This window comes from Scleropages formosus, chromosome 4 (genome assembly GCF_900964775.1).
Source record: "Scleropages formosus chromosome 4, fSclFor1.1, whole genome shotgun sequence".
NCBI classification, from domain to species: Eukaryota; Metazoa; Chordata; class Actinopteri; order Osteoglossiformes; family Osteoglossidae; genus Scleropages; species Scleropages formosus.
In genome coordinates, this window is record NC_041809.1 from 28,493,020 (window position 1) to 28,509,320 (window position 16,301).

At 43.3% G+C, this 16,301-nt stretch overlaps 1 protein-coding gene across 9 annotated transcripts in view; it reads left to right on the forward strand.

Annotated features, from left to right (window-relative positions):
• LOC108934196 (protocadherin gamma-A11-like) overlaps window positions 1-16,301 on the forward strand; it is a 96,588-nt gene that overhangs the window by 69,785 nt on the left and 10,502 nt on the right. For 2 of the 9 annotated variants that reach the window (XM_018751743.2, XM_018751745.2), the window contains exon 1: window positions 3,676-6,407. The exons of 6 other annotated variants lie outside the window; for them this stretch is intronic. In XM_018751743.2, coding sequence (XP_018607259.2) covers window positions 4,035-6,407 — 2,373 coding nt within the window. In that variant the 5' untranslated portion in view covers window positions 3,676-4,034. Of the gene's footprint in view, window positions 1-3,675; window positions 6,408-13,080; window positions 15,625-16,301 lie in introns of those variants that run through there. One more of the 9 variants, XM_018751738.2, reaches the window with a different exon arrangement.

Genomic DNA, 16,301 nt, shown 5'->3' on the forward strand with positions numbered 1-16,301 from the left:
GTAGTGAATATGTTCGTTTTAAGTGATCATTCATGAAATTTAAACCGAATAAAATACAATCGATTTTTTTTTTGGTTTCGACTGACATTTATAAATGTACCTTGCAGTATTTTTGCACGTTTTTTTTAGATTTTGGAAGTTAGTACAAAAGTTTTAATGATAAAAGTGGATGCATTTGTTATGTTAAATTACGAAAATAATGGAAAATATTTCAAGGAATCACATCGAGGTATTTTCCACAGAAATCCCGGCTTGCCTGTTGCCTATTGACGTTACGAACTAATTCTAAGTTCAATTCAATATGGGAAGTACTTTCTGTCTGAGTTCAAAAGCACTTGAATGCTGTTGTATTTTCCTGGACTCACCTAGAAAAAGAACTACTTGCCAGCAGCGAGGACAATCTAGCTTTTCTGTGTACTGAAATGGATTTTTCAGTGTACGCACACTATAGTACACCATGCCTTTGCTGTATCCCTCCTCTATCGCCTTCCATAATATGAAATTGTTGAATTTGTTTTGATGATGTCCCTCTCTTGCGTTTGTTAAATGTTTATTAGTAGGTAACAAGAGTGGCATTTGTAATGACTCAATTAGAAGACAATCTATGCATTTTTTCCTATATCTTGGCTTTCTACAACGCTAGTGGAAACTCGATAGAAGAATGTCTCCGGTTCTTATGCAAAATACAGCGACTGGAAGTACTTTTAGAGCTGACTTGTTGTAGCCATTACCTAGCTGCGCTGCGCCTGACAGCAGGCAGCGAAAACCGCAATGTGGGTTCCAATCTCACTGCAATATTTCCTTGATGCTTCGAGTGCCGCTGTTGACCACTGTGGAGATGTGCTAGCACGATCCCTCCCTCCACTGGTTGTATGTGAAAATCGCTTTCACCCGCAGCAGACTTGGTATATTCAGTATTTACTGACCGATTAACTGTAGGCGGAACCAGGCGCAAAGACGCTTCATTTTGTCTTTCATCTCGTATATATATTATACATGTACATCTGTGATTTTAACAGCTGTTGTTATTTAAACTCGGATCTGCAGTCATGGGATTTCATGGCTCCGTTCGCGTATGTGTGAATTTCTCCTCCTGGGTTTGGAAATGGCAGCTGCACCTTTTGCTCCTGTGTGTTTGCGCTACAGTGGATGTACTCGGCCAGGTGCGCTACTCAATTCCCGAAGAGATGGCGAAGGGCTCGTTGGTTGGGAATATTGCTGAAGATCTGGGCGTGGACGTGAAGAGGCTGAAATCTGGCCGAGCCCGTGTTTTCACAGAGGACGGTCGTGAGTACATTGGCCTGAACTCCGACAAAGGGACGCTTATAGTAAGAGAAAGGATCGATAGAGAGGAGCTGTGCGGATCGCTTTCTCCGTGTTCTCTGCATTTCCAAATCATTTTGGAGAACCCCATGGAACTGCATCGAATTGACGTAGAAATACTTGACATCAATGACAATGCTCCGGTTTTCCCCGAAAAACTAGTACGACTAGAAATAAGTGAATCGTCTGTTTCAGGGGCGAGATTCTCTCTGGAGAGTGCAGCCGACCCTGATGTCGGAGTCAATTCTCTTCAGACTTACATGTTACACCCCAGCGATCATTTTGCTTTAAAACTGGATTCACATTCCGAGGATAATAAATATTTAGACATTGTGCTTCAGAAACCACTAGACAGAGAGACTCAGGAAGAACATAATTTGTTACTGACCGCTATAGATGGAGGCAGTCCGCCGAAATCTGGCACTGTAAAAATTACCGTACTGGTTCTGGATGCAAACGACAATGCTCCTGTGTTCAGTTCGGCGGTCTATAAAACTTCTTTACCAGAAAACGCTGTAAAAGGTACCGTGGTGATTCAAGTTAGTGCGACAGATGCAGACAAAGGAACCAATGGGGAGGTGACATATTCCTTTTCTCGCACTGCAGATGCCATTTCTGATCTGTTCGAAATTGATCCCAGTAATGGTGAGATCAAAGTGAAAGGAAATTTTGATTTCGAGAAAACTAAATTTTATAAAATAAGCATTCAAGCAAAGGATTATGGAGGCTTAACTGACACCAGCAAAGTCTTGATTGATATTTTAGATGTGAACGATAATGCACCAGTGATAACCGTGATGTCATTTTCAAATCCTATACCAGAAGATTCTGTCCCAGGGACCGTTATTGCCATGTTAAATATTAAAGACGGAGACTCTGGAAAAAATGGCCAAGTTCAATGCGCAGTTTTCCCTGACCGGGCATTTCGAATCATGTCGTCGTCTTCTAATTTTTATACTTTGGTCACTGATCATCTATTGGACCGTGAAACTGTGTCTGAATATAATATAACGATAACAGCTAAAGACGAAGGATCCCCGTCGTTTTCCACCAACAAGACTCTGACTTTGAAAATATCAGATGTAAATGACAATGCACCACAATTTGAGAAGAAAAACTATATTGCTTATGTTGTGGAGAACAACTCTCCGGGCCTATCGGTACTCTCTGTAAAAGCAAATGACAGAGATTCTGGAAATAATGCACACATTTCCTATGTTCTTGATGACACAGAAACCAACGGTTTACAAATATCATATTTCACAGTTGATTCTGACAGCGGCATTGTTCGCGCAGTGCGCACCATCGACTACGAGCAAATTAAAGATTTCCAGTTTCGCGTAAAAGCGCAAGATAGAGGCTCTCCTCCCCTTGCTAGTAATGTGACAGTAAAAATAATCATCCAGGACCAGAACGACAACGCGCCTCAGATTCTGTACCCAGTACAGACTGCTGGATCTCTGGTGGCTGAAATGGTGCCCCGTTCAGCAGATGTTGGGTACCTCGTCACTAAAGTGGTGGCTGTGGATGTGGACTCTGGACAGAATGCATGGCTCTCATACAAACTGCTGAAAACGACAGAAAGGGGACTCTTTGATGTGGGATTACAGAACGGGGAAATCAGAACTGTCCGTCAGGTCAGTGATAAAGACCCAGTGAAACAGAAGCTTACAGTTGTAGTGGAGGACAACGGACATCCCTCTCGATCAGCTACAGTGAATGTGAACGTGGTGGTGGCGGACAGTTTCCCTGAAGTGCTCTCTGAGTTCAGTGACTTTACGCATGATGTGGATTACAATGACAATTTAACATTTTATTTAGTCTTGGCTTTGGCTGTGGTCTCCTTCCTCTTTATTTCTTCTCTGTTGGCTATTATATCTGTAAAAATATACAGATGGAGGAGTAGAAGATTATTTCACAAATCTGGCGCAAATCTTCCTGTTATTCCCTATTACCCACCGCTTTACGCAGACATCGGAGGCACCGGAACTCTACAGCACGTTTACAATTACGAAGTTTGTAGAACAACTGATTCGAGGAGGAGTGATGCCACTTTTGTAAGGCCCAGTAGTAGCACCTTGGATATCGATTCGAGTTGCGCAGTGTCCGTGCAAAAGGGACAGAAAGGGAGAGATCCGGAAAAATGCGTGGAGGTGAGACTTTCCCGTTAAATATTGTTGCTTATTGTCAGTACGTTATGTTCCACAGTAAATGTGTTTAGACACCTCCTTTTGGACAAACTAAAGATATCTGAATTATGTAAACTATGTATGTTCCGTTTTTGTGTGAAAACAATGCAGACTAAGCGAATCACTTTCTGGGCTTCATTCTTTTTAAATGTTTAGGGGCTTGTGCTCTTAGTGTGTTTTTTCTTTCTTTCTTTTTTGTCAAATCCAACACTATTAAAACCGTGTTATGTCGTTCTCAATATGAACTCTAAGCGCCGCTGTTGATCACGACAGAAGTACTCTGGTAATTTGTACCAAAAATCTCCACATTACTGCACGGTGCTCTGTTGTGCTGCGGCTGTTCTTGTCATTCTGAGAAATTAAAATAATGGATCAGAGTACACTGTCGGACTTCAAGGTGTACATTTCGTAAACTCTATGTTAAAGGTTGTTTCATTATAGTCCCTTTATTTATATAAGGTGGGACATTCGTTTTGTTCAAGATTACTGGATTGAAACATCGAATCAGACGAAATAATCGCCATGACTGCTAATGGAAGTTTTCTTCTGGGACCGTTACTGTACCTCCTTTTCTCGGCGTTTTCTGCTATTCCAGCAGACGGACAGGTTCGCTACATTATTCCGGAAGAAATGGCCGTGGGTTCCTTTGTGGGAAATATAGCAAAGGATCTGGGACTAGAATCATCACGACTGGCTACAGGACGCGGCGCACGGCTGTTCTTTGTCGGCAGCAATGAGTATGTGGAGCTGGACAGAGAGAAAGGACAATTGCTGGTTCGGGAGAGGATAGACAGGGAGCAACTGTGTGGTGACACCTCGGCGTGCAGCTTCACTTTCGAGATCATTCTGGAAGACCCAATTGAGCTTTTTCGTGTCACGGTGGAGATAGAGGACATTAACGACAACAGCCCTGTGTTTCCGAAGCGGGAAATCGAATTGGAAATAAGTGAGTTAGCCGTACCAGGGGCGCGCTTCGCCTTGGAAAGCGCAGTGGACTCTGACGTAGGAATCAACACACTGCAGGAGTATTTACTGCGTCCTGCGGAACATTTCACACTAAAGACTCAAAGTCGATTAGATGGGAGCAAAAATGTCGAGATGGTGCTCCAAACCGCTTTAGACAGGGAAAAGCAAGAGCAGCACTATTTAACACTGACCGCCGTCGACGGCGGGGATCCGCAAAGGTCCGGCACTGTTAAAATACACATCGTGGTTTTAGACGCTAACGACAACGCCCCCATATTCAGCCAGTCTGTGTACAGGGCAGCGGTGGTAGAAAATTCTCCGAAAGGAACGCTGGTGCTCACACTAAGCGCCACGGACGCAGATGAAGAGTCCAACGGCTCCATACTGTATTATTTCGAACACACCGCAGCCATAGTGAGAGAGCTGTTCACCCTGGAGCCGACCTCTGGAGACATTAAAATCGCTGGGGAGGTAGATTTCGAGAAGCACAAGATCTTCCACATTAAAGTAAAAGCGAAAGATCAGGGTGGCTTGACGGACTCCAGCGAGATTATTATTGAAGTGGTTGACGTTAATGACAACGCACCGAAAATAACACTAATGTCGTTTTCCAGCGCGCTGCCCGAGGACTCCGTTCCCGGTACCGTTATTGCTATTCTTAACGTACTAGACCTTGATTCCGGGGACAACGGTAAAGTGTCGTGCTCGACTGATTACGCTCTTCCTTTCAAAATTCAGTCATCTCTAACGAATTATTTCAGCCTTGTTACTGACTCGGTTTTAGACAGAGAGGATATTTCGGAATACAACATTACTGTTATTGCGGTAGACGGGGGTGTCCCACCTCTCACTAGTAAACAGGTGCTGCGTCTAAAAATCTCTGATGTTAATGATCATGCGCCTCGTTTCGAAAAAGACACATATAGTGCTTATCTTCCTGAAAATAACGCCCCATCCATGTCATTCTTCTCCTTGAGAGCGAAAGATGATGACTGGGGATCCAATTCTCGTGTGTCCTATTTTGTCGTAGATGACAGTTTAAATGGAGTTCCGTTGTCACGTTACATATCAATAAACTCAGAGACCGGAACACTTTATGCTGTAACGACGTTTGATTATGAACAGATCAAGACTTTTACCATACAAGTAAAAGCTCAAGATGGAGGCAGCCCACCTTTGTCTAGTAATGTTACAGTGAACATCTTTATTCAGGACCAGAACGACAACGCGCCTCAGGTTCTGTACCCAGTACAGACCGGTGGATCTCTGGTGGCTGAAATGGTGCCTCGTTCAGCAGATGTTGGGTATCTTGTCACTAAAGTGGTGGCTGTGGATGTGGACTCTGGACAGAATGCATGGCTCTCATACAAACTGCTGAAAACGACAGAAAGGGGACTCTTTGATGTGGGATTACAGAACGGGGAAATCAGAACTGTCCGTCAGGTCAGTGATAAAGACCCAGTGAAACAAACTCTTGCTGTTGTAGTGGAGGACAACGGACATCCCTCTCGATCAGCTACAGTGAATGTGAACGTGGTGGTGGCGGACAGTTTCCCTGAAGTGCTCTCGGAATTCAGTGACTTTGGACAGAACAAGGATTACAATGACAACTTGACATTTTATTTGATCTTGGCTTTGGCAGTCGTTTCATTTCTTTTCATTTTATCAGTCATTGCAATTATTTCAGTAAAATTTTGCAGATGGTGGAACAGACGTCTGTTTTTTAAATCCAACGTAAATCTTCCAGTTATTCCTTATTATCCATCACTTTATGCAGACGTCGGAACCACTGGAACACTTAAACATATGTACAGTTATGGGGTCTACGGAACTGCTGATTCAAGGAAGAGTGCCCTGAATGTAAACATAACTGATGTGGAATCAATGCAGAGGAAAATGAAAGAAGATGGCAATAGTGTGATCGAAGAGGTGAGGCCTTCCTCTTCCAAATGTCATTCGCACCTACTGAAACATTTTTTTTCAGTCAATATTTTTTTGCATCTTAAGAGTGCTTAGACAGTGATAAATATTTGTAAAGTGTATGTTTCTGTGTTCCATTTTTCCAGTATTTAGTAATTATGAAAGGTATGGGATGTAGATGGAAAAGACATTTGTTTGTCATTATCTTTCATATTTAAAGAAAGGTATAATTTTCCTTTTCGATTGTTGTAGATGTTGAGTATAAGTTGTAAGGTGCTAAATAGTGAAATAACATTAATTTTTCAATGATAAGCAGATAAAAACATGTCTCACAATATGCAGTTCAACTCGCTTTGCTTTAAGTATATTGTGAATTATTCATTAAGAAGCAACTATCTGTTGTCTAGTGTAATGAATCTGAGGCATTGGCAGATATGGTAGGATGTGTTGGGGTGTGGGGTGAAATTGGGGAAAAATCAATGTTATTACAGTTTGAGTCAGAATTGAAGAACTGGAGTTGATGAAAGAATTAAAACCAGGGGTCCCTTGTCATGGCTGTTAAAGACACTAGACAAGAATACGTGACATGAGGATTATTTGCTGACAGCCCAGCCCCCATTAGTGTACTTGGACAAAGTATTATGGGTGTGTAAGACATGTCTCTGTGTTGTTTGTCCATTGTTGTCGATGAGGACCATCTAGTCAGACTGGGGCAGGGGCGGGGGTGTGTTGTGCGTGCGCAGATTGCTGATTAGACCGATTTGCGCATGAAATGTTCTCTGACACTGCGGACATGTCATTGTGGCATTTTGTTGGGAACGAGCGCCTCGAGATTTCCGTTCATGTCGTTTTTGCATGGCTAAAGTTGTTTTATTAGCTTTGTACAACACAGCGCCTTTATGTATGGAGGTGTGCCATCTCGTTTTGTTCTTTGCAGATTCTTCCCAGCTATCCGTATCAATGCCAAATGCCTTTATGGACGATTTGAGCATGTCCTTAAATAGCTTCTTCTGACCACCTCTTGATCGGTTACCTTGGGATAGCTCGCCATAGAAGAGTCGTTTGGGAAGCCGTAAGTCTGACATACGTACCAAGTGACCTGCCCATCTAAACTGGGAGTGCATTAGAATAGTGCGAACACTTGGTAGGCCAGCACGGGTGAGAACCTCCATATCGGGAACCTTTTCTTGCCGTTTAATAGCAAGAATTCTACGTAGGCATGTTGTGTGAAAGTGGTTCAGTTTTCGGGCATGACGACTGTAAACTGTCCATGTCTTGCTCGCATAGAGCGATGTAGATAGTACGACTCTGCGATAAACAGCGAGTTTTGTCTGCAGACGTATGCCTCTTCTTTTCCTCTGTAGGACACTTCAGGCTGCCATCTGTATGCTAATAGTTTGGTACAGAGTGAACAGAAAGAAGGCCATTATTTTCCTAATGAACTTATTGTCTTCAAGCAGAAAATTTCATTAATGGTCACCAGAATTTTAAACTCTATTCTGTTTAACATGCTTGTTAAATGTTACATGTTCTGTTTAACATGCAGCTTGTTATTTCTGAAGAAATATTATCTGTATTCTCACAATAGCAATAACAAATGTTCAATATGTGTTACCTGTAAGTTTTGGAAGTTCGTCCACTTTCGGTGCAGATACTGTGCAGAGAACTAGCAGATGCATTGATTTAGCAGTTGTGTTGATTTAATGTTGTCTGGATAATTAGCTAGGGTCCTCATTTGCTTCTCATTTCCAGATTTAAATCGTTGTTTCCCAGTCCATAATTTTCAATGAGTGCCAGTAACCCAGAAACCCTGCAGGAATAGGGTAATGAAGTCCACAGAAGGTTTTGATTAAGCTGCTGTCCCAGTTCAGGAAACAGTGAGCACTTCCTCTAGGTTCTGTAGCTCAGTCACAATGCCTGATTTCTGTTTATCTTGCCATAGACTTTTCATAGGTTTGCATATTGCACTGCCACTAACTACTGCAGTCATTAACTGTTTGAGCTTAAATCTCTGGTAATCAAATTCATTTGCATAACTGTTTGCGTGTATTTTAGAAAATATTGTATTTTGTGACAGATTATGAGTCAGAATGCTATCTCCTCACCTACACCACACCGATTTTACAAACATGTATAGCAGTCTCTGTAGAAGCCTGTGTGGTGGAACTCACCATGTGTCCACCGTATGATGGTAAGAAAAATTATACGGGTCTCTGCAACTGTGGACAAGCTGTTCATTACATATTTCATGATTAAAAGCCATTATCAGGGGATTATTTTCACAGGCTCCTTGCTATGAACAACACCCAGCTAGTGTAACCTGACTTTATGCTAAATATATGCTGGTGAGCTCTAGTTTGAAATCTGCTTTTAGGAAAAATTAAAGGTACATTTCAAAATGTTTATTTGCTTTTATAGCTCCTGTCATAAGCTGTATTTAAAATGTATTCTAGAAATTGAAAACGGAAGCTTGATAGTTGACCAAGGAGAATATCTCCTTAGGATGTCAGTTTCATTTAAAATTATGCTCAGAAACACTTGAAACTTGAAGAATGCTTTATAGCTTCTGTGTGCGCTGTGTAGTGAAGCTCTAATGTCAGTAACTGGGAAGTGAGCAGGATGATAGTGGATGTCATCCTAACTCCAGGATCATAGTCTCATGGTTTGCATGTTTGTGGGTGATTGTGGGTGCAGCATTCTCTTGTTGAGATCATATAACACTACCACTTTTCCTCTATTCCAGCAAGGGAAAAAGGAGAGAAACAGGAAAGTATCACACAGGCAATGGATCAATGTGTCTTCACTAGTGAAAAAAAATGCAAGGAAATGTGGCTTTTCTGCTGCAGAGCAAAAGCTAGTGTGTTTGTCTTTGAATTTTACATTACTGAAATAATTAACTGCACTAGGAGCAGTAAGACTGCAGAAAGGAATCAGCAAAAGAAGAAATATGCACATGCAACACAGATGTTTGTTCCTTTCTCTGCATTGATAATGGTGGTTTTTCTTACTGTGGCCTAAAGATTATTAAATTATTAGATTATTTTCAGTGAGATTACAGCTAAACTTAAAAACAGAAACACTGCAATCTCCTGGTAAAGTGTTAAGAGTCAATGACAGCTGAACAAGCCCCCTGCTCTGAGTGATGCAGGCCCCTCCCCCAAATGTCTGCAGATCCCTTCTGAGAGGCACAACAAAATTTCTATTCCACAACAGAATAAAGATTCCATTCTCAATTTAACAGAGAGAACAGATAGATAAGTTATTTTCTTTGTCTCCCTTTCCTCGATTATACCAATATGATATCTACCTTATAACAAGTGTGGCCATTGCTCTGCAAAAACATTCAAAATGAATCTTTAAGTTTCCTACGATAAAAAGGTAAACATGAAAATGAAATAATATTTGAGAGATGCTATGTTTCAGGGGGAAATGATTGTATAAATTGATGCATTTTGTTTTGTTACTTCACGGATCGTGCTCTCTTTCCCTCAGTAAGCTTTTCACCATGAGCACCAGTAAGGAGAAGTGGGCTGGGTTGCCGTGACAACAGGCTGAGTCCTGCTGCAGGCTGCACCGCTCTCGAAAACAAGACACAGAATGTTGCAGTGTGTGGCTGAATATTGAGGGAATTTCACAGTTCTCACTGAGTAAGGTGAGACCAGTAATAAACAGAATTTCCCACTCCATCTCTATATGCCCCAGTGTGTGTGCCAGGGTGTCACCTGAAGAATTTTGTTACTTGATGTAGTCCTTTTTCAGAGCAAAAAGACCTAGTGTCAGCACTGTGTTTGTTGTAACCAGACAAATAATCACATCTGCAGTTGGCAAGAAGCTGTACTCTTGTAGTTGCTCTCTGAAATTAAAATTCGACACTGCAATTAAAAATAAGAATAAGAATAAGAATAAGAATAATGAATGTGCATACTTGTTTCTGAACGGAGGCAATAGGAACAATGCCCATCTTTAAAAGATGTTTTTCACTCTTTCACGCCTCTATTGCCACCTTTATGTCGTCGTGTCATTAGCATGTAAGTAATGTAATGTAATCACCGTTGCAATATTTAAAAATCTACCAAACTTATCTATTTTAAGTGTAAATACAGCACTACAGTGGAAGCCCGTCTAAAGAAGTCGTACTCTTTCTCTTGAACGTAACGCACCTTGCGCTTCGCCCACAAATTCAGGTTAGCTTGTTGTGCGCATGCGCACCACGGAGCCCTCGAGACCGCAGCCTGCGGCCGAGCACGCGCCTTGTCTGCGTGGCGCTGTTCATCATGATGGTGCTGAAACAGCCAGTCACGTCCTAGCGCGGACACCGCACTCTCAGACACAAAATCGCTTGTCCTTGCACTGCGCTGTATGAGGGCAATGTCCTATAACACTATTAAAAAGGGGTAGATACTTTGTGCTCTACTGTTCCTGCTGTTTATTTGAGATTATTTAATTATATTTTTGTATATTTAATCAGGCAGCAGCTGGCGGTTTCTGTTGTTGCTGTGGTGATGACGCCCAGAGAAGCAGTTTTTCTTGTTGCTAGGGGAAAAGGGAGACCTTACGAAGTCAGCGTCTGGATAGGCTGTCGTTGGGCAAAACTATTAGTGGACTCTTTTTTTAAACGATTTATGCTTCTCCTGGCAACTGAGTCGAGATGTGCTGTGAAGCATTCCCAGTTTTCTGGCTTTATTCTGTGATGAACTATGATTCACTTTATTATTACCATTATTATTATTATTATTATTATTATTATAGTTTTCAAATTTTGTAAAGATTATTAAACTCTATTGCTATGTAGTTTTACTGAACAACACAATATTTTCTGAACACATTCAGGCAATGATTGATAAAAACTACTTTTCATCAATTTGTATTATCTGTATTTGTATTTGTTTGTTTATATTATAAATCTAATTATTCAAAAAAATAGGAAGTTTAGGCTGTGAAAGAAAAATAAAATCATAAAAATATCCTTCCCCTTCCAAGGAAGGCATACCATTATACATTACATTAAAAGTCCCTTTCTCTTTCACCTGCTTTCCTGTATCTGAAAACAGAACAATTATAAAACGATTGGCTTTCAGATAATAATTAAATTAATCCTCCCGAGTTATAAATCATGTCTCTTATATCAAATGTGTACTGATTATTCAGTTTAGTAAAGGGAGATTAGCTGGCTTCAGTAGCTAACAGGTTTTTAAATTGGCAGGAGTGATTTAATTGTTTTTCATATAAATGAAAGAACCCCTCTTAGACTTGAAATGGAAACAATCAGGTCATAACATTGTTTCCTGAAGCAATACATTATCTGTTGTTCTCAGATTCATTTATTTTCTACATATTGTATACATAGGGCATGCATTGTATGTATATGTGGCCATATGTGGTGATGGTTTAGCAGATGGTGCATAATAAATAATCTTAATAATTCTGTTTTAAATGATCCGTATATTATGAAGGGGGAAGCACAGTGACACACTGAGTAGTGTTGCTGTCTCACAGCACCTTGGTGGTGCGAGAGGACATGGGTTCAATCCCTGCTCAGTCTGTGTGGAGTTTGAATGTTCTCCCTGTGTCTGCATGGGTTTCCTCCGGGTGCTCTGGATTAGTGACTCTAAAGTCACCCATAGTGTGTGAGTGAAAGAGAGAGAGAATGTCTTTCACTGGGGTATGGATGAGTGACTCATTGTAAGTAGTGCACATAGCAGTGTAAATCACTTTGGGTGAATAAGGTGTGGGCTGCTAACACTACATAGTACTCATTGAAAGCTGATTTGGAGAAAAGCATATGCTAAATAAACAAATATTCTTATTTGTCCTTAATAAAGAGAAGCCTTTGTATTCAGTTTCAATTTTAACATAAGGGAAAGGAAGTCATAGTGCGACAGCTTACATACAGGCTCCTTAATAGCACTATACAGATTTATTGTTAACAAAGATAGGCATTTTTACAGCATCAATTTCTTAAAATATACTTTAATATCGTGAAGTTTCATATAAGTACATATGATTTTTATTATTATTACGCCTTATCTGCCACGTCATTTTTATCGTATCTGCAAAATATTCTAAGGTCGGCCGACTTCGACTGGCAACGTAAAACTATTCACTACGCCACCTGGTGGTGTTTCGCTTAATAACACGTGGTGCATGGACGTCCACATTACTAATATGTACAAGGAGAGGGAAAAAAATCAACGATTGTCAACATTGCAGCTGCTCACATTGTTATAAATATTTTGATATAGTACGCAGTCATTTTAAAAATTATGAAATATCTGTAAATTCCTAATTCGCGGATCAAGTTTTATTGATACAGAGGTAGCTAAGCTGCTTTCTGTTCTGCCCTTTTTTTTATCAATGAATACAGTAGAATAGTTACAAGTGTCTTTGTCGGTGTGTGTGACGCAGGTTATTGTCCTAAAGCAGCAGATGTTTCTCCCGCGTTCCGCCAGTCCACGGGAGCGCGTTCCTCCAATGGGAGTCCGCGCGCCACATGTAACACGATCCACTTCCCTCCCCTGTTCTTCCCCAGCGCGTGAAAGTTTACGAGTGGAGACGATGGGCTGATATGTTTGGAAATACAAAGGAAAGGGGAAACTAAGTCGGAGTTCATGGATTGTTTACACTTCCCAGTCGTTATTTTGCAAGAGGGACGTGGCGCGCGCTGCAGCCAGGTAGTGTGTGTTTCTGCAGGACTATGTTACATGTTGATACTTCGTAGGAAAGTTTTATTAGTGCTCGTCTGAGTCTGCAAACTTACATAATAATGGAGCACGGAAAGTGGAGATGGGCTGCGGGCTGGTGCGCGCTGTGGATGTTTTGCTCCTCTAAGTGCTGTATTGCGGACGGGGCCGAGCTCGCTTATTCCGTGTCGGAAGAGTTGAAGGCGGGATCCTTTGTTGGGGACATAGCGAAGGATCTGGCGCTCGACTTTAGCACGATTGCTCGCAGAAACCTGCGAGTCGTCTCCGACTCAGACGTCCAGTATTTTGAGGTGAACCCTGCGAACGGAGCGCTGCTGATCAGGCAGCCCGTGGAGAGGGAAAGTGTGTGCGGACTAAGCCCGACATGCCTTCTGCACGTGCAGATAATGCTTGACAACCCGATGGAAGTGAGCCGCGTCCTCGTGGAGATCACCGACGTGAACGACAACGCACCCCGGTTCCCAGCCGGGAACATCTCCCTGGAGATGTCCGAGGCGGCCGCCCCGGGGTCGCGCGTTCGCCTGGAGAGCGCGCACGATCCGGACGTGGGGATCAACTCTCTGCGGACTTACATTCTCGGCGCGAACGACTGTTTTACTCTGAACGTGGTGACTAAAAGCGACGGCAGCAAGTTTCCCGAACTGGTGCTGGAGAAAGCCCTGGACAGAGAAAAGCAGGAGTCCTTCAGCCTCCTGCTCACAGCGCTGGACGGGGGGCGGCCGGAGAGGTCGGGAACCACAGTGGTGCTCATTAACATTTTGGACGTGAACGACAACGCGCCGGTATTTGAGGAGCCGGTGAAAAGGGTTAGTGTGCTGGAGAATTCCGTCCCGGGGACCTTAGTGACCAAACTTGTGGCTACGGACGCTGACAGCGGTTCGAACGGCGAGGTCTCGTTCATGTTCAGTAAGTACACCCCCGAACATGCGCTCGCTCTTCTCAGCGTGGACTCAGAAACCGGCGAAGTCCGAGTGAAGGGTGAGCTGGACTACGAAGTGACGGAGGCGTATGACGTCACGGTGCTGGCGCGCGACAGCGGCAGCCCCGCTATGGAGGGCTCGTGCAACGTCAAAGTGCAAATAATCGACGTGAACGACAACGCGCCGGAGATAAACGTGAAGTCACTACCGAGTCCGGTCAGGGAAGACGTGGAACTTGGCACGGTCGTAGCGTTTTTCAGTGTCAAGGACAAAGACTCGGGAAAAAACGGTGAGGTGACTCTGCAGATCTCGGGAGGAATGCCGTTTAAGCTGACATCCCCCTTCGGGGGGCACTATACTGTGGTAACGGCCGAAGCCCTTGACAGGGAGGTGGCGGATGAGTACACCCTAGTGGTGACAGCCACAGACTCCGGGTCTCCGCCTCTTTCATCACGGTCCACCTTCACCGTGAATCTGTTGGATGTGAATGACAACGCACCTGTCTTCTCACAGCCGTCCTACACGGTGGAGGTGCCCGAGAACGGCGCCCCTGGAACACAGCTCATCTCTCTGTCTGCTCTGGACCCCGACTCTGGAGACAACGGGCGCCTCTCCTTCTCCGTTCTCCCCAGTGTGATCCACGGCTCTCCGGTGTCCTCATACGTGTACGTCGACGCAGAGAGCGGAAGCCTCCGTGCTGTGCGGTCTCTAGACCACGAACAGATGAACGCTTTCTGCGTTGACGTTCAGGTGCGAGATGCCGGAGTCCCCGCCCAAAGCTCTAATGTCACCGTGCACGTGTTTGTGCTGGACCAGAACGATAACAGCCCTGCTGTGGTGTACCCTTCTTTTCCAGAAGGCCATGCCCTGCAGCTGAGCATGCCTAACCCTTCACGAGTAGGCTACCTCATCAACAGAATAGTGGCTGTGGACCTGGACAGTGGGCACAATGCCTGGCTGTTCTACAGTATTGCCCCTGGCCTGCATGCCGACTTGTTCCGCATTGGCCCACACACTGGGGAACTGAGGACAGCCCATAAGCTGGGTGAGGAGGAGGAGGAGGAGAATGAGGAGCAAAAACAGTTGGAGTACAACATTGTGGTTGTAGTTCAAGACAACGGGAAACCATCTCTCTCCACCAGTGTGGCAGTTACCATTATTGTGCAGGAGAAACATTCCCACACCTCCTCTGATTCCAGTAGGACATCTTCTGACAAGGGTGTGACTGATGTGACCCTTTACTTGATCATCTCCCTGGCCTGCGTGTCATTTGTGTCCCTCCTAACTATGGTGGTTCTTGTAGTACGCTGTCTGCAGCATGGAGGGACAGGCATTGGAAACCTCTGCTGTTATGGTCGCCACACCTTGCGATCTAGGCACAATCAGCGGCGCGCTCATAAGAACCTCCACCTGCAGCTCAATACTCATGGGCCTGTCAAATACATGGAGGTGGTTGGCAGCCCTCTGGATCCTACTGCACAGAACTATTACTCCACTTTGTCCAGCAGGAGCGACTTTGTGTTTGTCAGGAGTCCCATGTCAAATCCAAATAATCCTCTGAGTATGACACTGTCTAGAAAACATTTAATCACTTCAAACAATCAGGTGAGACTTTTTCTGCTACCAAAACCAGGGATGTGACATTTTCTATGTTGGTATTGTCTTCCTCCTTGTGAACACAATCAGTATGGTACAATGAGGTCCTCCCCTCCCATGCCTCTTGTTCTTATGCAAAGTCTGTCTGTTTTACCAGTATGTTTTTGAATGAGTTACTGTGGTATGTGAATTTGCAAATACTTAGGCTATTGTAGCTCAATTTTCTGGTTCGAGAAAGAGTTCTGCTTCTCGTTACTGTCTGAAAGCAGCCATACACTTGAAGATGGTTTCTGTGTCAACACTTGGTGGTAAATGGTTATTTATATGGTTTCTAGAGTAAATTCACACTCAGACGGAAATTCCAAATTCTGAGTTGCTCAGGATATTATGTGCTTCTTTTTAAGCTGTGCCACATTTAAGTTTGGATTGCCCTACATGTCATGTTCCATCTTCCTATAAAGTATCCCTGTGAGTGAGGGCTTCCGTTTCACATTTCAGCAGCCAGTGGTACCTACAGTATGTCCCATGGACTCAACGCGGAGCCTTTTGAACCCTGTCTCAGAATGTTCTTGATTGGACAAAGCGATCATCTCCAGTCAGATATATTCTGAAAAATACTGTACATCAGCCACGGAATGCCTACCCTACTGTAGAAAGTGGTTTTAGTTCAGCATTTATGAGCTTGC